The 24,316-nt window shown below is 44.9% G+C and overlaps 1 protein-coding gene across 1 annotated transcript in view; it reads right to left on the bottom strand.

Moving 5' to 3' along the window:
- The window catches only part of LOC149454137 (hexokinase HKDC1-like), a 58,068-nt gene extending 37,684 nt beyond the window's left edge, over window positions 1-20,384 (bottom strand). The window contains exons 1-3 of the mRNA XM_089687742.1: window positions 20,208-20,384; window positions 754-916; window positions 255-403 (exon numbers count right to left, since the gene is read on the bottom strand). Coding sequence (XP_089543868.1) covers window positions 255-403; window positions 754-916; window positions 20,208-20,270 — 375 coding nt within the window. The 5' untranslated portion in view covers window positions 20,271-20,384. The remainder of the gene's footprint in view (window positions 1-254; window positions 404-753; window positions 917-20,207) is intronic.
- Window positions 20,385-24,316: the final 3,932 nt, after the last annotated feature.

Below are 24,316 nucleotides of genomic sequence, written 5' to 3'. Positions count from 1 at the left end.
TGAGATCAGGATTCCCCTAATATATGCCTTATGTGCTTCCCAAACTGAGTTGTGTTCTTCTAATCAATTAGAGTAGTGCTGTTGTCTGTGCTCAATATGATTGAACCTAGAATGTCAGAAGGGTTGAGAAGCACCAGAGGAAAAGCAACATCCAGCGGCTCCTACGAAGGTATGGTTTTACCAGACATGATATTAAAGAAAATCGTCAACAGTGTTGCAAATGCACTTTAAATGTGACTCCTAGGTCAACTTACTTCTGTTTTATTTCCAGTGGATATATTACTGGGAGTTGGATAAAATTGACTGTCCATATGTACATTCTGCTTTCCATCGTCAGATACATTCACTTTCAGAACTCTGAACATGGAGCCACCCAGATCCAGAGCAAGGAAATCCCCCTTTTCTGTAATACACAGGTAACAAACATTATAAATGACTATATAAAATGTACACAAGCAGTGACGGTCACAAGACCCACATGTTATAGTATGTATACAGTTAACCAGCTTTGCATAATGCAAATGTTCTGTTTTCTATAAAATTGTCGTAACAATGTAACTAGCCTTCCATTGCTGCCTTTATACAAATACTTGGAGAAGCATTCTACAGGGGGCGGTGGGGTGTGTTGTGTCCGTGCAAGAAACCAACCTCTTTACAAGGGTCAAAGACAGCAATACATCCCAGCAATGGAATTAAAATTCACTTCCAGGAGTTAAAATACAATTGGAAAGTGTTTTTATTTTAACCACCTACCTGAACCATCAGGAGTTGACCTTACATAAGTTGGCAACATTTTCAATGATGCTGTTGGGTTTGTATCCTTCTTCAGACCTTTGTCCATCTCTACTTGGAAACGAGCCATGATATCCAGCAAGGTTTCATCTGAGAGACGCATATGGTACAGGAACCGATCAACCTGTAGGAAATTAATTTGAGACTTTACAGTATACAGTTATTCTTTTATAAAGATCAGGTAACAATTTATGTAATTCAAGGATTCTCTTTACTCTTCTTATCTTGCTTAATAAGGTAACAAATCAATAAAATTAAATAAAATGAAAATAAATAGGACAAACTTAATACCAATAACTAGTATAGTGTCTTCATAGTATCTGTATGTACTGTAAGTATATTGTCCAACCTGAAGGTAGCATTGTGCAATTTCTTCAGGCTGGTAGGAGCCCATTGAATACTAATTGTCCCCTGCTATGGACTCCAGGAAGCTATCTTGGGGCGGACAAAAATTCTATTGGATACGGAACTCCAGCAAGATTTGTGTAGCCATCTTGACTCAAAATAATTCCATAAATAGAACATTCTGCATCATCCGGTGTGCCCGCAATGTGGAAGTAAGACAGGGATAGGGACCCCTCTGGTTAAGGAGACAGTAGTAATAGTGTTAGGAAGAAGTACCTGTCAAAGAGAAATAAGTTTTTTTTTTCTTTTTAATTACACAATGTCTCCTCTATCTGCTTCTTGGACTTGGAACAGGCTCCCACTGGCAGACAGATATCTGAAAGGACATTTGGGAATTGCAATGTGACCATGCAATATCATAGCCTTCTTCAAGGGAAGTGCTGCTCTGGCATTCAATGTTCTGTAAGTGCTTGATATATTATGACTGGAAAGTGCCTTGGATAAACAGTGTCCTTTTCTGCCTGAAGAAGTGTATGAGCTGCAACATATGTAGTGCTATTGTACACTGTAGTAAGCTGCCTTATTTCTGTGGTCATTCAATTTCTTCAATATAAGCAAAGTAAGCTTATATTGTCTGACATGTTTAATAGCAAAAAGTCCAAAATATGGTTTTGTTTTTTTTTTCAAAATTGTCGACCTTTTTTTTTTTCAGCATAAATAATAAAAACCGCACATGCGAACAAATACCACGGAAAGATAGTTCAATTTATCGGGAAAAAAGGACTCAAACTTAGTTTGGATGCAGCGTTGCATGATCGCGCAATTGTAAGTTAAGGTAACGCAGCGCCGTAACACAAACCGCTTCCTGACTGCCCTATAGCAGAAATACTGCTACAGGGCGGCACGGGTGCGCAAAATCACGTATATATACGTGATTCGCACTCCCGTGGTTTTCACACCCCTCCCAGATAACATCAGATTGTCCGTCAGTACACCAGTAATCACATTTAACCCCTTGATTGCCAGGAACACGCTCATACACAATAAACCTCCATTGCTAGTATAGTGTCTCAACAGATAAATATCTTTGATCAGATCAGCACTATACCAGCATTCACATTAGTATAGTGTCCTCAAAAAGACAGCGTTAGCGGGATCAGTCCTAGCACCTGCGTTTAGCCCCTACTCTTACCCCCCCCCTTCTCCCCCAGCAAGTGCAGTGTCAGTAGGCCACTTTCACTTGATACATTGCACACAAAACCGCAGTGTTCGCAGAATCAGGCCTGATCTCTGCTAGCACTTGACAGTAAATTTTGATGACGCTGATATGCAGACAGTATTAGTGCCGCTCTACCTTTTGGTGAACTGGTGAGCACCAGTGGTCTAGTACATCCTGGTCTTTCACATACCAGCACTGCAGTGTCACTTGGTGACATGGCGTCCCATAAGTGCAGTACAAGCTGGTGTGGTGGTGAGCACAAGTAGTGTCCTGCAACCACCAGGAATTCAAACTCAGGCCCATAGAGCCTCTAGTATCCTTCTGGATGTGCTTGCAAATCCCGACTGGCAGCCCACAAATTCTACAGCACCCGTACTTCCCCGATTCACTGACCAACCCGGAATTCAGGTGGAAACAGCAAATTTAACTACTCCCCTTGATTTTTTGGAGTTTTTTTTCATGGAAGATCTGTAGGCATTGATTTTGGATCAAAGCAATTCATATGCACAACAATTTATTGCTGCCAACCCAAATTCAAACTTTGCCAGACCATTCACATGGACACCCATTACGGTTTCTGATTTTAAATTTTTTTGGGCCTAACCCTTAACATGGGCATTACGAAAAAAAATGAATTGCGGTTGTATTGGTTCAGACCCGATTCATCATATACCGTGTTCTGTGCTGCCATGGCTAGACATAGATATGAGAGTATAATGTGTTTTATGCATTTCAAAGACAATACACTCTGTCATCCTCAGGGTGACCCTGAATTTGACTGGCTCCACAAAATTCAGCTCCTCGTAAATCACCTTAACCAAAAATTTGCAGATGTCTATACTCCCCAGCAAAAAATCTGAGTTGAGGAGTCCCTCATTAATATTATTATATTATTATTATTATACAGTATTTATAAAGCGCCGATAGTTCACTCAGCGCTGTACATTACAAAGGGGGACAGAACATGTGACAAAACAATACCAATACAATGCAAAACATGAAGGAATCGAGGGCCCTGCTCTTTCGAGCTTACAATCTAGAAGAGACGGGATAGTGGTACAGGAGGAGATAGCTGTGGGGGATGGAGTGGTAGGAAGAGTGGAGGAGGTCGGTCAAGTTAGCAGGGGGTAGGCTTCCCTGAAGAGATGGGTTTTCAGGGTGCGCCTAAAGGAGAGGAGAGTAGGTGATAATCTGATGGGTTGGGGAAGGGAGTTCCAGAGGATGGGTGACACCTTGGAGAAGTCCTGGAGGCGGGCATGGGAGGAGGAGACCAGGGAACTAGAGAGAAGGAGGTCTTGTGAGGAGCGGAGTGTGCGTGCTGGGCGGTACTTGGATATTAGGTCGGTGATGTAGTTCGGGGCAGTATGGTGGACAGCTTTGTACGTCAGTGTTAGGATTTTAAATTTGATCCGTTGCACAATCGGAAGCCAGTAGAGGGATTGGCAGAGGGGGGTGGCGGAAACGGAGCGGTTGGATAGGTGAATGAGTCTGGCAGCCGTATTCAGGATCGACTGAAGTGGGGATAGCCAGCGGCGAGGCAGGCCAGTGAGGAGGGAGTTGCAGTAGTCGAGTCGTGATATGATGAGGGAGTGGATGAGCTGTTTAGTGGTTTCTGGGGTTAGGAACGTGCGGATTTTGGCGATGTTGCGGAGGTGGAGTCTGCACGAGTTTGTTAAAGATTGGACTTGGGGCTGGAAGCATAGGTTGGAATCCAGAATGACACCAAGTACTCTGGCCTGCAGGGCGGGTTTGATATTGGCGTTGTTGGATGTGATGGAGAAGTCAATGGGGGGTGGGGTTCGGGCTGGGGGGAAGACAAGAAACTCGGTTTTGGAGAGATTCAGTTTAAGGAAGTGGAGCGACATCCAATCTGATATGTCGCTCAGTAGCTGTGTGATTCGGGCAGAGACCGAGGGGGTGAGGTGGGGGGTTGAGAGATAGATTTGTGTGTCGTCGGCATAGAGGTGGTAGTTGAAGCCGTGAGAGTGTATGAGTTGGCCAAGGGAGGAGGTGTAGATGGAGAAGGGGCCCAAGGACAGAGCCTTGAGGGACCCCAACAGAGAGGGGGAGTGAGGGGGAGGTGGTAGCATTATAGGTAACGCTGAAAGAGCGTTGTGACAGGTAGGATGAGAGCCAGGAGAGAGCAGAATCTCTGAGGCCGAGGGAGTGTAGTATTTTGAGGAGGAGGGGGTGGTCAACTGTGTCGAAGGCCGCAGAGAGGTCAAGGAGTAGGAGCACTGAATAGTGGCCATTAGCTTTGGCGGTTAGAAGGTCGTTGGAGAGTTTGAGTAAGGCGGTTTCGGTGGAGTGTAGGAGTCGGAAGCCAGACTGTAGGGGATCAAGGAGGTTGTTGTCGTTGAGGTGAGAGCATAGGCGGGTGTAGACGAGGCGCTCGAGGAGTTTAGATGTAAATGGGAGCAGGGAGATGGGTCTGAGGTTGTTCGGGTCATTGGGGTCCAGGGAGGGCTTTTTAAGTATGGGGGTGATGTGTGCATGCTTCAGTGGGGAGGGGAAAGTGCCGGAGGAGAGGGAGAGATTAAAGATGTGGGTGAGGGAGCGTAGGATGGAGGGGGAGGGAGGTCGTAGGAATTGTGAGGGGATAGGGTCGAGGGGGCAGGTGGTGAGGCGGGCATCAGAGAGGATCTTGGAGACTTCCTCGATGGTAGTAAGGTCAAAGGTGTGGAGTGTTGGGGGAGCTTCAGTATGAGGAATGTAGGGTGGGGTGGAAGAGGAGGTCAGAGCAGTGGTGGGGCCGTGGGAGAGGGGTGATGAGGGGGTAGCTGAGTGAGGGGGAACGGGGTTGGAGGGAGTTTGAGCAGTGACGAAGTCCCTGCGGGTTATGTCGAGGGGGAGGGGGGATGAGGGGGTAGCTGTGTGAGAGGGGACGGGTTAAAAGGCGTGTGAGTTGCGGCAATGTCCTTGTGAATTGTGTCAATCTTGTTTTTGAAGTGATTGGCAATCTCAAGGGCGGTGAGTGAGGTGCTGGATGGAGGTGGGGGTGGAGAGAGTAGAGAGTTGAAGGTGGAGAAGAGTCAGCGAGAGTTGGAGGAGAGGGTCTTGATGAGGGTCAGGAAGTAGGCTTGTTTGGCTGCGTGGAGGGAGGAGGTGTAGGTGCGGAAGGCAGATTTGTAGTGGGTGAAGGCTTGTTGGGATTGTGTTTTGCGCCATAGTCGCTCCAGGGCACGACTGTGTCGTTTGAGGGTTTTGGTGTGATCAGTCTGCCAGGGCTGGAGCGGTCGGGGTCTGATGTTGCGTGTGGTTAAAGGCGCTAGTGAGTCAAGGGCTGTTGACAGCGCGTTGTTGTAGGCAGTCATAGCCAAGTCGGGGCAGGACAGGGGGAGGATGCTGTCATGGAGTTGATCAGCTGCAGCGTGGAGGGGGGCAGGGTTAAGGTTGCGGAGGTTACGGCTGGTAGTAGTGTGACATTTGGAGGGGTAGGCATTGGAGGACGAGGAGATAGAGAAGGTAATCAGGTTGTGGTCAGAGAGAGGAAAGGGGGTGTTAGTGAGGTTGTGGGGAGCGCAGTGGTTGGAGAAGACAAGATCAAGAATATTACCGTCGGAGTGGGTGGTGGAATGTATGCACTGTGCAAGTGCAAAGGAGGAGGTTAAGTGGAGGAGACGGGCTGTGTCTGGGTTGTCGAGGTTGACAGGGATGTTGAAATCCCCAAGAATGATGGTGGGTAGCTCAGAGGAGAGGAAGAAGGGTAGCCAGGAGGAAAAGTCATCCAGGAAGCGGGGTATGGATCCAGGAGGCCGGTATATCACAGCAATCTTCAGGGGGGTTGGGAAGAATAGTCTGACGCAGTGGACCTCGAAGGAGGAGAAGGATAGGGAGGGGGGGTTTGGGAGGACTCGGAAGGTGCTCTGCGGTGACGACAGGAGCAGACCAACCCCACCACCTTTACGACCGTTAGGTCTGGGTGAGTGGGTCCAGGTGAGACCTCCATAGGAGAGTGCAGCAGGGGAGGTAGAGTCAGTGGGCTGGATCCAGGTTTCCGTGATCGCTAGGAGGTTGAGGGAGCGGGAAACAAAGTGGTCGTGGATGGCGGTAAGCTTGTTGCACACCGATCGGGCGTTCAGGAGTGCACATGAAAACGGGGGGGGGGGAGATTTTAGGGAGCAGGGGGACAGATACTAGGTTGCGGTAGGACGTGGAGGCGGGAGGGTGTTGTGCAGGTGAGGGAGGTGGTGGAGGGCCAGGATTTGGGGAGATGTCCCCCGTTGCTAGGAGGAGGAGAAGGGTGAGAAAGGTGGCATGGGAGCGGGATGTGCAGGAGCGTGAGAAACTACTAGTGGAGGTGTTTGGGTCAGAGGGAGAGTGGAGTAATAGGAGGAGGTGGTGGGTGCCATAGAGGGGCGAAGGAAGCAGTGAGGACACAATATACAAATGTTTAGGAGGAGCAGAGGGATATAGTGAATGGATTTTGGGAATGGAGGAGAGGAAAATGAGAAGGAGGAGTAGAAGAGGCATTTTGGGGGGGGTGATGAGAGCAGTAGTAGGGAGATGATAGCAATGAGGGGGAGATGTACAAGTTTTGGGGTGGAGCAGAGGGGTAAAGAAATGAGATTTGGGAACAGAGGATAGTAATATGAAGAGGGGGCCTATTATATAAAGGTACACAAAGTGGGACTCAGGCATGTAAGAGATGTTTCCCAGGGTGATTGCTTGCAGTCTGTCCAGCGTGCAGTAGAGTTTCTTGTTGTTATTGTGTCTTCCTGCTGCTTAAGTTCTCCTGCTTTAGTTCAACTGCTGTGTTTAACTGCATCGCACTCTTTCGAAGCCGCACTCAATCTGAAGCAGCACCCCCATCAGAGACTGTGCCCCCCATCAGAGATCTCCCCCCATGAGCTGATCTAAATTTATAGGGAGATGCTCAAATGAGCATTCAACTCCACCCCAATTAGAAGCTGATAAGGCTCACATGAATAGTGGGGGATGTTTCTTAGGAACCAGACTACAGTCGTAAACTGGGTGCAGCTGGAGGTGAGGACTGGTCAACATACACACAAATATAAATACACCAATTGTTCTGAATATAACAGGAGTGAATGCGATTTTGAGTTAAGAGTGGAGGTAGGAGAGATGCATTTACCCAGGAGGAAAACAGCAGGAGTCAATGCGTTTGAGTTAGGAGTGGAGGTAGGAGAGATGCATTTACCTGTGAAAGTAGAGAAGGCATAATTAGATTGCTGTGTTTAACTGCATCGCACTCTTTCGAAGCCGCACTCAATCTGAAGCAGCACCCCCATCAGAGACTGTGCCCCCCATCATAATAAATGGCCGCCTTGCATTCAAACAATTTCTCCCCAGCAAGCGTGCCAGATATGGAGTCAAGATGTATAAGACCTGTGAGAGGGCAACAGGCTATACATATAAGTTTCAGATTTACGAGGGAAAAGATAGTCACGTGGAGTCCCCCGGATGCCCAGACTACATGGGGAGCAGTGCCAAGATAGTTTGGGACTTGGTGTCATCCTAAGTACTGTCACGCTTTAGGTGCTCTGCTCTCCCCCTTCCTTGCTCTGCCCAAATGACCCCCCTCCACCTCTCATCCTGCCGCGGTTCTTTGAAGTCGAGCCGCGGAGGACGAGAAGTGTGACTCCTGTCACCCTCGCCACTATCTTCTCCCCATCTGGCGAGGCCGGAGGGGAAAAGATAGCGAGGTTCACACCTCTCCATGGAGAGGTGTGAACCTCCTGCGGGGATGTTCCCGCGCTTGCTTGTGGATGCCGCTGGACAAAGGCCGCGTTCACGAGAGAGAACTGAGGCGGGACCCTCGTGGTGACTCTGCACAGGCCCCCCCAAGGATAAGGGGGAGCCCCCTCAAGCTGCCGCTCTGCAAGCCACTAAGCTGAGGGGGAGAACCACGCCAGCTGCCCACCACAAGCCCCAGAGAAGGTAGAGACACGCCAGCTGCCCTCTGCAGTCACCCAGGACTTGGGGGGAGAATTGCTACCGCTGACACTGCTAATACTCCAGGGCTGGAAGTACCGCTGACATTGCTAATACTCCAGGGCTGGGAGTACCGCTGACATTGCTAATACTCCAGGGCTGGGAGTACCGTTGACACTCTGCTAATACTCCAGGGCTGGGAGTACCGCTGACACTCTGCTAATACTCCAGGGCTGGGAGTACCGCTGACACTCTGCTAATACTCCAGGGCTGGGAGTACCGCTGACACTCTGCTAATACTCCAGGGCTGGGAGTACCGCTGACACTCTGCTAATACTCCAGGGCTGGGAGTACCGCTGACACTGCTAATACTCCAGGGCTGGGAGTACCGCTGACACTGCTAATACTCCAGGGCTCGGAGTATTGCTGACACTGCTAATACTCCAGGGCTCAGAGTACCGCTGACACTGCCAATACTCCAGGGCTGGGAGTACCGCTGACACTGTTAATATTCCTGGGCTGGGAGTACCGCTGACACTCTGTTAATACCCTGGGTCAGGACTATCTGCTGTGGGCCCCACGATACTCTGCCTAATACTCTGAGGCCTGGATTACCCGCTGTTGCTGTTTGCTAGAACTACCCACTGTTGCTGTGTACTGAGCAGGGTCGCTTCTGCCTGAGCCGTGAGTGTATGCACCCATTTTATTCCCCCTGGACTGTTCTTGAACTCTGTTCCCCCTCTGCTCCGATCTTGGTGAGATTAGATAATGTAAGGGCAGAGGAGATATCTAGAGTCTGATAGACCCCAGATTTCTCAAAAAAGAATATACGACAATGCCCATTGAAGTTATAGGGGATATTTGCATTCCCTGTGATAGCATTAAAAGTGATCAAAAAAAAAAAATGAAAGGTACAATGTAAAAAGAATTTAAAAAAATCAAAATAACTTTAAAAAAAAAAAAGAAAAGAGCACCCTTCCCCCCCCCCCCCCCCGCACCTGCATGCATGAGTGTTGACCCTGTGCCGGCATGTAAACAGCAGTTGCACCATGCATGTGAGGTATCACCGCGAACGTCAGATCAAGTGCAGTAATTCTAGCACTAGAACTCCTCTGCAAATCTAAAATGGTAGCTTGTAAAGGCTTTTAAAGCGTTGCCTACGGATATTGAAAATCTATGCAGTTTGTCGACATTGCATGGGGCATGCACAGTTTTAAAGCATGTCATGTTTGGTATCTATTTACTCGGCATACCATCATCTTTTATACCTTACCAAATAATTGGCCAATATATTGTGTTTTTGTGCATTAAAAGTAAAAAAAGTGTATTTATTTTCAAGAAATTTGCTTTTGAAAAATCGCTGCGCAAGTACTATATGACATAAAAATTGCAGCACCCACCATTTTATTCACTAGGGTGTCTGCTTTAAAAAAATATATAATGTTTGGGGGCTCAAAGTAATTTCTTAGCAAAAAATACTGTTTTGTTTTTTTTTCATTTGAACAAAAAGTGTCAGAAAAGGATTGGTCTTCAGGTGGTTAAAAGAGTAAGTGATGTGTGGCATAAACTTCTAATGCTGGGCATAAAACGCACCCACCCCTTTTTGGAAAGTAGATACCCCAAACTATTTGCTGAGAGGCATGTTGAGTCAATAGAAGAATTTATTTTTTTGTTACCACAAGTTTTGGAAAATGAAGAAACATTTTAATTTATTTTTTTTTTTTTACACAAAATTGTCACTTAAATGATTTATTGCTCACACATGTCATGGATATATGTGGAATTACTCCCCAAAATACAGTGGGGCAAAAAAGTATTTAGTCAGCCACCAATTGTGCAAGTTCTCCCACTTAAAAAGATAAGAGAGGCCTGTAATTGGCATCATAGGTAGACCTCAACTATGAGAGACAAAATGAGAAAACAAATCCAGACAATCACATTGGCTGATTTGGAAAGAATTTATTTGCAAATTATGGTGGAAAATAAGTATTTGGTCACCTACAGACAAGCAAGATTTCTGGCTCTCACAGACCTGTACCTTCTTCTTTAAGAGGCTCCTCTGTCCTGAACTCATTACCTGTATCACTGGCACCTGTTTGAACTTGTTAGCAGTATAAAAGTCACCTGTCCACAACCTCAAACAGCCACACTCCAAACTCCACTATGGTAAAGAGCAAAGAGCTGTCGAAGGACACCAGAAACAAAAAATTGTAGACCTGCACCAGGCTGGGAAGACTGAATCTGCAATAGGCAAGCAGCTTGGTGTGAACAAATCAACTGTGGGAGCAATAATTAGAAAATGGAAGACATACAAGGCCACTGATAATCTCCCTCGATCTGGGGCTCCACGCAAGATCTCACCCCGTGGGGTCAAAATCATCACAAGAACAGTGAGCAAAAATCCCAGGACCACACAGGGGGGACCTAGTGAATGACCTGCAGAGAGCTGGGACCAACGTAACAAAGGCTACCATCAGTAACACACTACGCCGCCAGGGACTCAGATCCTGCAGTGCCAGACGTGTCCCCCTGCTTAAGCCAGTACATGTCTGGGCCCGTCTGACGTTTGCTAGAGAGCATTTGGATGATCCAGAAGAGGATTGGGAGAATGTCATATGGTCAGATGAAACCAAAATAGAACTGTTTGGTAGAAACACAACTCGTCGTGTTTGGAGGAGAGAGAATGCTGAGTTTCATCCAAAGAACACCATACCTACTGTGAAGCATGGGGGTGGCAACATCATGCTTTGGGGCTGTTTCTCTGCAAAGGGACCAGGACGACTGATCCATGTACAGGACAGAATGAATGGGGCCATGCATTGTGTCATTTTGAGTGCAAACCTCCTTCCATCAGCAAGGGTATTGAAGATGAAACGTGGCTGAGTCTTCCAACATGACAATGATCCCAAACATACCGCCCGGGCAACGCAGGAGTGGCTTCATAAGAAGCATTTCAAGGTCCTCAAGTGGCCTAGCCAGTCTCCAGATCTCAACCCCATAGAAAACCTTTGGAGGGAGTTGAAAGTCCGTGTTGACCAGCGACAGCCCCAAAACATCACTGCTCTAGAGGAGATCTGCATGGAGGAATGGGCCAACATACCAGCAACCTTGTGAAGACTTACAGGAAACGTTTGACCTCTGTCATTGCCAACAAAGGATATATAAAAAAGTATTGAGATGAACTTTTGATATTGACTAAATACTTATTTTCCACCATAATTTGCAAATAAATTCTTTCCAAATCAGCCAATGTGATTGTCTGGATTTTTTTTCTCATTTTGTCTCTCATAGTTGAGGTCTACCTATGATGCCAATTACAGGCCTCTCTCATCTTTTTAAGTGGGAGAATTTGCACAATTGGTGGCTGACTAAATACTTTTTTGCCCCACTGTATATTCTTCCACTTCTCCTGAGTATGGGGGTACCACATGTAAGAGACTTTTTGACAGTCTAGCCAAGTACGGGACCCCAAAATCCAATAAGCACCTTCAGGCTTTTAAAGGGCTTTATTTCCTCATTATACTTCCTGACTACCTATCACAGTTCCGGAGGCCCTGAAATACCAGGAATTGGGGCTGATCTGAGGTGTGAAAGTGCAGGAATTGGAGTGGGCTGAGGTGTGAAATTACATTAAGTAGGTGACCGGAGGTGTGAAGATGCAGGAATCAAGGTGATCAGAGGTGTGAAAGTGAAGGATTTGGGGTGAGTGGAAGTGTGAAGGTGAAGTAATTGGGGTGATCTGAGCTGTAAGGGTGCAGGAATTGGAAATGATTAGAGGTGTAAATGTACAGGTATTTGAGTGATCTGAGGTAGGAAAATGCAGGAATTGGAACTGATCTGAGATCTGAAGGAACAGGATCTGGGTTGTAAAAATGTAGGAATTAGGGTGTACTGAGCTCTGGAGGTGCAAAAATTTGGACTGACCTGAGGTGTGAAGGTTCAGAAATTAGGAGTGATCTGAGGTGTAAAGATTTAGGAACTGGGGCTGATCTGAGGCTTGGAGGTGCAGGAATAGGGGCTGATCTGAGGTAAAGAGGTACTGGAATTGTGATCGGAGTTGTGGGGTTCAAGAATTAGGACTTATCTGAAGCCTGAAGGAGCAAGAATTAGGGCTGATCTGAGTACTGAAGGCACAGGAATTGTCACTGGAGAATGGTGTGTGAAGTTGCAGGAACTGGGGTGAGCTGAGGTGCGAAGGTGCAGAAATTGGGGCTGATCTGTGGCCTGGAGGTGCGGGGATTGGGACTGATCTGAGGTGTGAAGGTGCAGGAATTGGGGCTGATCTAAAGGTGTGAAGGTGCAGGATTTTGGGTTAGCTGAAGTGTGAAGGTGCAGGAATTGGGGTGATATGAGCTGTAAGGGTGCAGGAATTGTAGATCAGAGGTGTAAAAATGCAGATATTTGCTTGATCTGAGGTGTGAAAATGCTGGAACTGTGCCTGAAGGAACAGGAATTGGGTTGTAAAAATGCAGGAATTGGGGTGAACTGAGGACCAAAGGTGCATGAATTAGGGTAACCAGAGGTGTGAAGGTGCAGAAATTGGGACTGATCTGAGGTGTGAAGGTGCAGGAATCTCTGATCCGAGGTGTGAAGGTGCACAAATTGGGGGTGACCTGAGGTTTGAAGGCACAGGAATGAGGGCTAATTTATGGTCTGAAGGTGCAGAGATTGGGTTTGATCTGAGAGAACTTTATTAGGGTGACCATTATCACCTCACAGTTTATTTCCACCTGTATATTTCACAGAATACCTCGGTTGACATATTCATTTCAGACTTACCATACTTGCCTCACAGCACGTGTTCTTGAAAAAGGGTAAATTACCATTTACCATCCTTAAAAACTCAATGTTTTCTTACTATCATTCAAATAGTTTACAGCATTTACTGTATAAAAATTTATCTTCATGATTAAGTGTGTAAAGTTGACCTTTTTTATATATATATATATATATATATATATATATATATATATATATATATATATATATATATATATATCTGGCACTCTCAATTTCTTTTAGTGGTGCACCGGAATGAAAATTCTGGTGCCGAAACCGAAAATTCAAAAAGCTCTTGGCTGAAACCCGAAACCAAAATTCGCAGTTTTTAAAAATGAATACGTATTTGCCGGCGTATAAGACGACTTTTTACCCTTTGAAAATCTTCTCAAAAGTCGGGGGTCGTCTTATACGCCGGTATACGGCATACAGACACTTTTTAGGGGGGCGGCGCGGTGCCGCCGCCGCCCCCCCCCCCTTCCAACGGAAGGGACACTAAGTACAGGGGTGGGCAGGGGCTGTTTCTTACCTGGTTCCGGTCCCACGACGATCCGGTCCAGGAAGCGCAGGCTGCTCCTTCAGTTTGGCCACTGGATGTTCGCGCGGCTGCTCGGCTCCGCCTCCTCACCGGTGATTGGCCGCCAGAACTGTAGCTCAGGAAAGGCACACAGGCGGCCAATCACCACCGAGGGGGCGGAGCCGAGCGGCCCGGCGAAAATCGAGTGCAGGACCAGCAGGTAAGAAGTCAGTGTAGAGGTGCTGCTGCAACCACATATGCTGGCTGCAGCAGCACCATACGAGAACAGGGTCAGCAAGTGTCAGTGGGAGGAATAGTGCCCCATCATTGGTGTCACTGATACCAATGATGGGGCACTATTCCTCCCACTGATACCAATGATGGGGCACTATTCCTCCACTGGCACCAACGATGGGGCACTATTCCTCCCACTGACACCAACGATGGGGCACTATTCCCCCCCCCCCACTGACACCAATGGTAAGGCACTATTCCACCCCCCACTGACACCAATGATGGGGCACTATTCCACCCCCCACTGACACCAATGATGGGGCACTATTCCACCCCCCACTGACACCAATGATGGGGCACTATTCCACCCCCCACTGACACCAATGATGGGGCACTATTCCACCCCCCACTGACACAAATGATGGGACACCATTCCTCCCACTGACACCAATGTTGGGACACTATTCCTCCCACTGACACCAATGATGGGGCACTATTCCCCCCACTGACACCAATGATGGGGCACTATTCCCCCCACTGATACTAATGATGGGGCACTATTCCTGCCACTGATACCAATGATGGGGAACTATTCCTTCCACTGATACCAATGATGGGGCACTATTCCCCCCACTGATACTAATGATGGGGCACTATTCCTGCCACTGACACCAATGATGGGGCACTATTCCTCCCACTGGTGTGCATTGGAAGAGGGGTAGTCTTATATGGCGAGTATAGCCCAAACACTACATTTTAGCAGGAAAAGTAGGGGGTCGTCTTATACGTCCAGTCGTCTTATACGCCGGCAAATACGGTATATATTTTTTGGAAAAATACACTGATAAAAAAAACAAACAAAAAAAAACATATACCCCAATTTTTTTGTAAAATATGAAAGAGGATGTTATGGAGAGTAAATAGATACCCAACATGTCATGCTTTAAAATTGCGCACGCTCGTGGAATGGCATGAAACTGCTGTACTTAATCTCCATCGGGGATGCTTTAAAAATTTCTACAGGTTAGCAGTGTAAAGTTACAGAGGAGGTCTAGCATGAGAATTATTGCTCTTGCTCTGACGTTCATGGCGATACCTCACTTGTGTGGTTTGAACACCGTTTACATATGTGGGCAATGCCTACATATCCGTTCACCACTACGTGCAAGCACTGCAAGACAGGGGCACTTTAAAGTTTTGTTTTTTTTTGCACTGTCCCTTTAAAAAAAAAAAATTTAATCACTTTTATTCTTATCACAAGGAATGCATACATCCCTTGTGATAGAAATAATTAATGACAGGTCCCCTTCATGGAGAGATACGAGGTCAATAAGACCCCACATCTTTCCTCTGCAATGTAAAGCATTAGATTAAAAAAATTGATCTAGTGCTTTAAAAAAAAAACAAACAAAATGGCCGGAACTGGAAGTGACATCGCTCTGGTCCTCCAAGGGCATAGAGCTGAGTGGCGGCCATCTTTCCTTCACTCATCTCTATGCCTAGTGCCAGGATCGATGGTTTCTCAGGTAAGGCTGAGAACTAGCAAACGGCAGAAGCGGGCGGTGGTGGCAATAGCGGGCAGCCAATGACCGAAAGGGGTGTTTTCTACCGAAACGTTTTGGCCACCGAAATTTCAGTGCATCCCTAATTTCTTTGAAAACATTTTTTTTGCACACAATGCTTAAATGGTTGTCTACACCTGACTTAAAGTGTAACAGAAGGCAAACCTTAGGATATAGATTGATTAGAACACCTGTCAGGTTTTATATTTCAATATTTTTATTCGTTTTTTAGAAAACGTACACAAACAAAAACAGAAAACGCAACCCACCATCGTGAGTTGTGGATCGTCAAACAATGAATCGATGCATTCAAACACAATGTAGATAGCAAAACAACAAAATCGAACAAAAATATGCAATAAGAATAACACATTGCTAGGCACAGTCAAATTTTAGTCAATTAACATACTGTACCACAAATTAAATGGTACAAATAATATCACCGATACAGTAGACAGAAGTAAAAAGGATGGAAAGTATAGAAAAGAATGAAAATTAAAAATAAAGAAAATTAAAATTAAAGTAAAGAAAATTAAAAATAAATAAATAAAAGAGGGCCAGCCAAGAATCTGTTAAATAACAGAAATATATTGAATCCATGGATCCCAAGTGCTCTCAGATTTAGCGGCGTTGTTATTCAATGTACTAGTAAGTTTATCATTAATCATGATCCAATTGAGTTTATGTTTGACTAAGTCCAGCGATATTGCTGACCGTTTCTAGTGTTTGGTTATCGTAACTCTCGCCACAAACAGGATATAAAGCATCAATTTAACCGATTTCTTGTGAATAGCAGTGGGTAATTGTTGATATAGGGCCACTTCAGGGGATCTACGAATATTAACTCCCGTTACTGAGTAGAGGAAATTAAACGGATCCAAAACCTAGTCACCACAGGATACTTCCACCATATGTGGAGCATAGTGCCCTCCTGTTCACAATGTGAAAAACAGATGGGTGACACGGATGGGTACATTTTAGCAAGATCTGTAGGGACTAAATACCAACGGAGAAGCGTTTTGTAGTTAGATTCAATAAGCATAGTATTAATCGAGATTTTAGATAAAAGCATTAGCCATATCCCGCCAAGCGTCCAGCTCCAGAGAAATATTTAGATCTTTTTCCCATTGTATCATATAAGGCAGTTTAACGTTTGGATCAATAAGAGAAGCATTTATGATAGATAGACGACCTTTCACTGCCCCAGAAGCCCTACAAGATTCTGCCAAACCAGAATAGAGGGAGGTCTGCCCAATTATGCAATTCAGTCTTGAGTCATTTAAAAAGAGGGGGATAATTAGCACGATAGAACGTTGAAATGGAACTCGTGAGATGAATCCCCAAACAGGGGAGGGAGCGAGGGGCCCATTGAAAATCAAAGTTGTCCCGAAGATACTGAACCTCCGATGGGGGTAAATAAATATTTAAAGCAGTTGTTTTAGAGGAATTCTGATTGAGACCCAAGGCCATAGAGACCTGTCAGGTTTAATCGGTTTCTGTGCCCCTGCTAGGGAGACTCGTCCTTTCTTATTTGTCCTGTTTGCTGTTACCACCAAAAGTGAAAGTAAAAGAATTTTGGGTTGACACCAGAATAGTAATAGAAGGGATATCCTCCAATGGAGACATTATTCTGGTGACCCTGGGATTTCCTCACTTTGGGAGCCTGTTTTGGTTATGGGGCATGAAGTGTAAAGAAATATCCTTTATGGAACACATGTCCAAATAAACCCAAAACTGACGTGTTATAACCCTCCCTTACTTTATCCAAAATGATTTTAAAAAATTGCCTTTAGTACTACTTTAAAGCAGAACTAAAGTCAAAAATGTAAAAGGTGTCCACAGACAGGGTCTTTATTGCAGAAGAGACATGCATCATCTCTTCTTATGTGCCTGTTTGCAATCTTCTGCACATGCGCAGCTCACTTTACAAATTGGTACGCTCCCTGTGTGTCAAGATAACTTCATTCCTACGTATGTGCGGGAGTGAGGTCATCCTAGCCAATCAGCCCAAAGACCATCACCTGGAAGAAGCCGGGGAAAAGATGCCAGTGCTTGTGAGGGACTTTGCAGACGCTAAACTGCTGGAGCTAAATTAGGTATTTTTACCTTTAGTTGCGATTTAATGTAAAATTCCAGCCTAACACTAACTGTGCTTAAAAATGTCCCCTCCCCTCTCCTGCAACCTATCCTGTGTAAAAAAGATGTGTATACTTACTCTATAGCCCGATCCTGTCTTGTAATCTCGCAGCTCCCCTACATCGGTGAGTGGTGGTTGCAGGGGATAGGAGGGAGCGCTGACAATGGCTGGGGAGACTATGGGTGAAATCACAGCTCCTGGAATTTCCAGCCGTTGTCAAGTGCTCCCTCTTCTCCCCTGCAGCCGCCACTGACTGACAGTGGATCACATGGCCAGATGGACTAAAAATAGGTATGTATACACATCTTTTTTTTTTTTCTTTCGACAGGTTAGGTAGCAGGAATGGGGAGGGAACATTTGTTAAGCATAGTTAGCGTTGGGTTGAAGTTAAACTTTAAATAGATATGGTAATAAAATCAATATTCAGGACGGAAATGTTAAACTACAATACACCCGCACAACTGCATCATTCACTCACAGATTTGTGAATGAACCTGAATCTCTGCAAAGAACCTATCTCACTGCATATATCACTGTGGCAAAGTGCAGCTCTTGTCCCCAGCACTCACTTTGCACATTGCCCGATGGTGGGAATCTCATTAAATGTCATAGGGAATCTGACCTGGTGGCTTTAATATTTGCCTTATTATAAATATGTTTAAAGTATAAATAAGGGCAATTTTTTTATAGTTTTAGATAATGTGAAGAGGAATTAGAACACTTTTCAGGATTTTACTAATAAGTGAAAGTGAATGAAAATCCAAAATTTGCCACAACACACAAAGACATTTAGGACAATTGTGCTCCTTTAATCTTGCGGCAACAGTTTGGGGAAGGTCCTGTTCTGCATGATTGTGCCCCTGGACAAACAGCAATACAGCATAACTGTGCCCCTGGACAAACAGCAATACAGCATGACTGTGCCCCTGGACAAACAGCAATACAGCATGACTGTGCCCCTGGACAAACAGCAATACAGCATGACTGTGCCCCTGGACAAACAGCAATACAGCATGACTGGGCCCCTGGACCAGGGGCAGACTGGCAACTCATGGGGCCCCCGGGAAATAGGGGATCCTGGGGCCCCTGTGTCCTTACCCACACCCAAACCACACCTAAAAAAGCCTATGAAAAGGTACCAGGGTCATCTCATGGGGCCCCCTACTGACCCCGGGCAGTGCCCGAGTGCCGGAATGGTCAGTCCGCCCCTGCCCTGGACACAAAGCCAGGTCTAAAAAACAGTTTGAAAAGTTTGGTGTGGAAGGATTCAAGTACCCTACACAGAGCCCTGTCCTCAACGCTTTTGAACATCTTTGGAATGCATTAAAATGCCAATTGGGAGCCAGGTCTTTACATCCAACATCAGTACCGGACAGGGGCACATATTTCCACAGACAGTCTAAAATCTTACAGAAAGCCTTTTGCATAAGAGTGTAGGCTATTATATCCACAAAGGGGGGCCCAAGTCAGTAATAATGGCCATGGCTTTCAAAATGCGATGTCTAACAAGCTCATATAGATGTGGTGGTCAGGTGTTTAACAAACTTTTGGCCGTATAGTGTATGAGGATATGCTTAGACATAAAGTAAACATGGTTTACAACCAATGATTGCCATTCTGTACTTTAGGTACACTTTTCTACATCTAGAGAAGTGTCAGTGCTATCCCATGTATTTCTAGGTACTGCATGTTTAGCCGTAGTTTGTCCCAGATTCATATTCAATAGGTATAAATGGAATCATTAGTTAAATACACTATACATGCAATTTACACAGCTTAACACTAAATGGAGGATGTATCCTCCTGCTGGAATACAGATACCAGAAATGCATGTAAAAGATTTCAGGATTTTGATTGAGTGGGAAGGTAAAAAAATATCTTTCAGATTTTTACTGCTGTCTTCCCACTGGACAGATTCCCATCACTTCTTGTGTGGTTACTGGGCCAGAAGGTCAGAATAAAGCTGGCCATACACATTGAAAAAAATCAAACAGATTCCTCCTTCCATGCTACACAGCACAGATAGACAAAGCTCCCGCTGCTCCAGCCTCACCAGCTGTTAAAATACCCAAACAGAAGCTGCATCTAACTGAAAGCAGCTGCTGTTTGGCTGATAATTTCTCATTTGGCACCTTTGCGTTTTCAATCGGGAGATGTTGGGTGGGAGGTGGCCATCTGGGCCACCCACTGAACAAATTTCGAAGAGTGTGTGGTCAGTTTAAATCTCTCCAGATATACAGTACAAGTTCAAACCCTTCCTAACTAATAAAAACGTAAAAACACAAAACAGTTTTGGCTCAAATTTTGCTTTCAGATGTATACAGCTACAATGTATTATAATGTACAATAAAATATGAAAATTTACAAAGAAGGATGCTAAAAAAAACACATGTGAACTTAAGCACAGGAGTTTAAATTGCCCTAAATGACCAAGAGGCACTTGAGAAGAAAGACAGAAAGAAGGAAAGTAAAAAAAAAAAAAAAGAAAAAAAAAAAGAAAAGAACAGTGTGTCCATTTATATTAATACAACGTGCTTAATTCATATTATAAACAAATAACATGCAACAGATTATATATATATATACACATATACACACACACACACACACACACACACACACACACACATATATATATATATAAACCTATACACACTATATATTACACACACAAACTGTACATTCCATAAACAGATAAACTGGTAAGAGTTATATTAAAATCCTTACCTTTTTTATTTGATCCTCTTTTAGCTTTGTGAACCAAAATGATATCAAATGTACTGCAAACATTTTTGAAAAATAAAATCTTTCCAATAAGTAGAAAGACTAGTTAGGTCTGTTGAAGTCTGTAAACTGGGAGTGTCGACAACCAACTCACACTGCTAGAATGGCAAAAAAAAAAAAAAAAAAAAGGAGGCAAAGGCTACAATGATTCATTGCGGCTCAATCATTAACACTTTGTTCGTGGGTAAGGTTTATTGCTTGGGATCTAGATATTGATTAAGCTGTAGGTATTACAACATTTGCCTATGCTACATTTCAGACTTGTTTCTTATCTTTGCAGTAGATGAAATTTTAAAGATGTGAGGCTACACGAGAAGTATTAATGACTGCTTCGGAAATGCATTATGCGCGTTGGTGCGTTGTAGTGCACCTCAATGCACATGCATTGCAGTGTACAGTATTGCACTACAGCACATTGTACTGAAAACAGTACATGCACCTTTTTTGGTACTTTAGAATGCACATTAAAATGAATAGACTGCATAATGCAGCAAGAGGGTTGATTTACTAAAACTGGAGATTGCCAAATGTGGTGCAGCTCTGCACAGAAACCAATCAACTTCCATTTTTTGTCAAAGCTTAATTGAACAAGCCGAGGTTAGAAGCTGATTGGCTACAGTGCTCAGCTGCACCATAACAGAACTGAATTGTGGATGCAATTAACAGCTATACACATTTGGGTACCTCTGAATGAGGGTCACTCTGAATGTTTAATGAGAATATTGAGCTTACTTTTACAAACAGTTTTTTTTTATCTATTTAAAGAGACGTTATAGATCCAGCAACTAAAGAGCCCATCATATACATCATAGTGAGGCAGCAAGAGAATAGAACCAGTTTTCGTTTATATAGCAATCATTTTGTTTTATAGAAAAGAATAAATCTATTTTTATATTCTACAACCCTTTGTCATATAATTGGTTTACCTATTTTCTGCAATAAATTGGATCCCCAAACATAACTTTTTTTTTGTATTTCAATTATTTTTATTAACTTTTTAAACAATTTAACAAAGAAAAAAAACAAAGCAAAAGACACACCCACGCAGGGGCTATCAGTGGCACATAAAAAATAAAGAGAACAGTGCTGCAACATCAACACTGTAAAAGGTGCGCCCACATAGGGGCCATTAAAGGCACATAAAATACAAAACCAATGATATAACACCAACAATATACCAGCCAAAGGCAAGTATCTATCGCCTCACAGATTTAAACAGTGAATAAAGAGGAAAAAAAAGAGTAAATGAGGAAGAAGAAAAGACCAGAAGCAGGAATCCGGGAACGTCAATACCGTACAGCATCATGAACCCAGACTAGACTGGGGGGAGCGTGGGAAAAGCATATGTCAACCACGGCTCCCATATTTTCAAGAACCCCTGAACAGGGACAGACAGGCTTTTCCAGGCCTGAGCAATTGTTCTAGTGGCCGACAAAAACAAATAGGAAGCCAACTTCTGCTGATGGGTCAACAGGTCCAGTATGGGACAATGAAGCAAAGCGTACCGAGCCTCCCGGCATATGGAGAGATGGAACAATGTGTAAAGAAGGCCAAATACACGAGACCAAAAACCAATTAGTCTCAGGCATGACCACCATATATGCAATACATCTCCACGATGGTCACAACCCCGAAAGCAGCAATCAATATAAGCAGGGTTTGCCTGGGCCATTCGAGCCGGGACCCAATACCAATGAAACAGTACTTTGTATGCTGCCTCCAGCTTGGCTGTATTAAACGAACATTTAGCTATAAAGGACCAGGCCCTGTTCCAGTCCTCCAGATCCACCACCGCCCCCAAGTCACGCTCCCACTGGGCAACATATGATAGAGGTACGCATTGAGCACCTATTCAAGGATGTATAAAGTAGGGAGACAAGGCCCGGAGCTCTCGGACACTGTTGGCAAAGCAGTTCAAAGGCAGAATTCTGATACGGGAAAGAGGAATTGCCCCACAATTAGGTCAGCCAGTGCCGCAATTGAAGATAACGAACAAATTCCACCTGGAGAACATCTCATGACTCCCAAAGAGAGCTCCAAGTGAGGAAAGATCGAAAAGTCAAAAAGTGTTGCACTTGTGAAAAACCATTGGCCACCCACCAGGAGAACGCCCCTGGTTGATCAAAGCCCAGTGGGAAAAGAGGATTATTAGTAATTTGGAGCAAAGGCAGAAAGGGAGACATTAAGCCACTGGAGTAAAAGCACCAAATCCCACACTCATAGGCAATGGAGCAAAATTGGACTCAGTGTCAGTGGGCGTAGAGCAGGGGGGAGTCATAATAGCGTCGATGACGCGATGGAGGCACAGCTAGGCAGTTCCAGAAGGGCCCAAAGAGGAAAATCAGACAAAGTGTGCAACAGAGATTGGGGTAATCTGGCTCACCTGGTAATACTTAGCTACATTAGGCACCCTAAGACCTCCCTGTAGTCTATGGTTAAAAAGCATATTTCTAGAAACTCTGGGGCATCTGTTGGGCCCGATGAATCGCATAATCCTTGCCTGAATCAGCTGGAGAAAATGAGGAGGAACCCGGAAGGGTGCGAAAATAATATAACAATTTAGGCAGGGTGGTCATTTTCACCAAGTTGATCTGTCCTATCCTGGACAGATGCGGGAATTGCCAAGACTACATAAGAGAGGGCACAGAATGAAGCAAAGAATAATAATTTGCAGCAAACAAAGAGCCATAAGTAGGGGTCAGGCGGATGCCCAAGTATTCAAGAGAAGAGGAAGCCCATTTATAAGGGAAGTGAGACTGTAAGCTCGAAACCAAATCTGAGGCCAAAGTAATATTGAAAGTGGCAGTCTAATGCAAATTAATAGAGACCCGAAATCAGGGAGAAACACTGAAGGACCTGTTGCAAATCTGGGAGCATCATCAAGGGATTAGTGAGCGTGAAGAGGGCATCATCCACAAAAAAGGTTTAACTTATATTACTGTCCCGCGTATGGAACACCCGATACGTTACAATCAGCACAACCAACAGCTCAAGCGCCAGGAACAGGGGGCATCCCTGTCTCGTCCCCCGCCAAATAGGAAAGGGGTCTGAGAAGTACCCTGCATACTTAACTGAAGCTGAAGGGAAAGAATATAAGGCCTTAATCCAAGAAAGAATAGAATCCCCAAAGCCCCAACGGGACAGCACGAACCGCAGGTATTCCCAGGATAGGGAATCAAAAGCTTTATATATGTCTAGGGACAGTAAGAATCCCAGGATTTTCCACTGTTGTAGTAGGTGTATAAGGTGGACCACCTTACGAATGTTATCACCCGCCTGTCTCCCAGGAACAAAACCAACTTGATTCCTGTGGACCAAGCTACGCAAATATTTATTGATAAGAAGACTGAGAATCTTGCCCAATATCTAAAGATCATCATTAAGAAGAGAAATGGGCCGAAAGGCTTGCGGTTCCTGCACATCATCCGTTGTCTTAGGAATCATTGAGATATGAGCTCTGAGCGCATCCGGAGAGGGCAAAGAACCCCGTCGTAACTCATTGAAGTAACCAGCCAAAAAGGTGCTAACAGGGTCGCACATTTCTTATAATAGAGGCAAGAAAAGCCATCAGGGCCGCGGTGGACCATAAAGATTTGAAAGCTTGAAGCACTTCAAAGACAGTAACATCAGCATTGAGGGCTACCTGCACCACTTCGGACAATCCAGGAAGTCGTAGATCCTGAAAGAACACTTCTGCTTGAGCTACAGGGAAGGGATCTGGTTTGGCGTATAGGTGTGAAAGGAAATCTGTGAAGTGTGAAACGATTTGTTGGGAATTGGAGGTGCAGCCGCCCCCTGCAGGGAGTTGTAACCAGACCGGCTTGTGGGGTTTCCCCACAGAATTGAGTTTCTTAGCCAGCATCGGATCTGGCTTATTAGCACAGGTATAAAATCTATGTTTGGTCCAACGCAAGACCCTTTCAGCCTCTTAAGAAGTAAGCAAGTCTAACTCTTCAGCCAGAGCGTCCAGTGTCCGTTTATGGGCCACGGATGGGTGCGACTTCCAACGAGCATCCACAGAGGCTAGTAAAGAGTGGAGGTCCGAAAGATGA

The sequence above is a fragment of the Staurois parvus genome, unplaced genomic scaffold (genome assembly GCF_062004578.1).
Source record: "Staurois parvus isolate SC_StPar_1 unplaced genomic scaffold, SC_StPar_1.0 ptg000437l, whole genome shotgun sequence".
Taxonomy (NCBI): domain Eukaryota; kingdom Metazoa; phylum Chordata; class Amphibia; order Anura; family Ranidae; genus Staurois; species Staurois parvus.
Note: the sequence above shows the minus strand (reverse complement) of the source record. Positions and strands in the feature narration are given on the sequence as shown.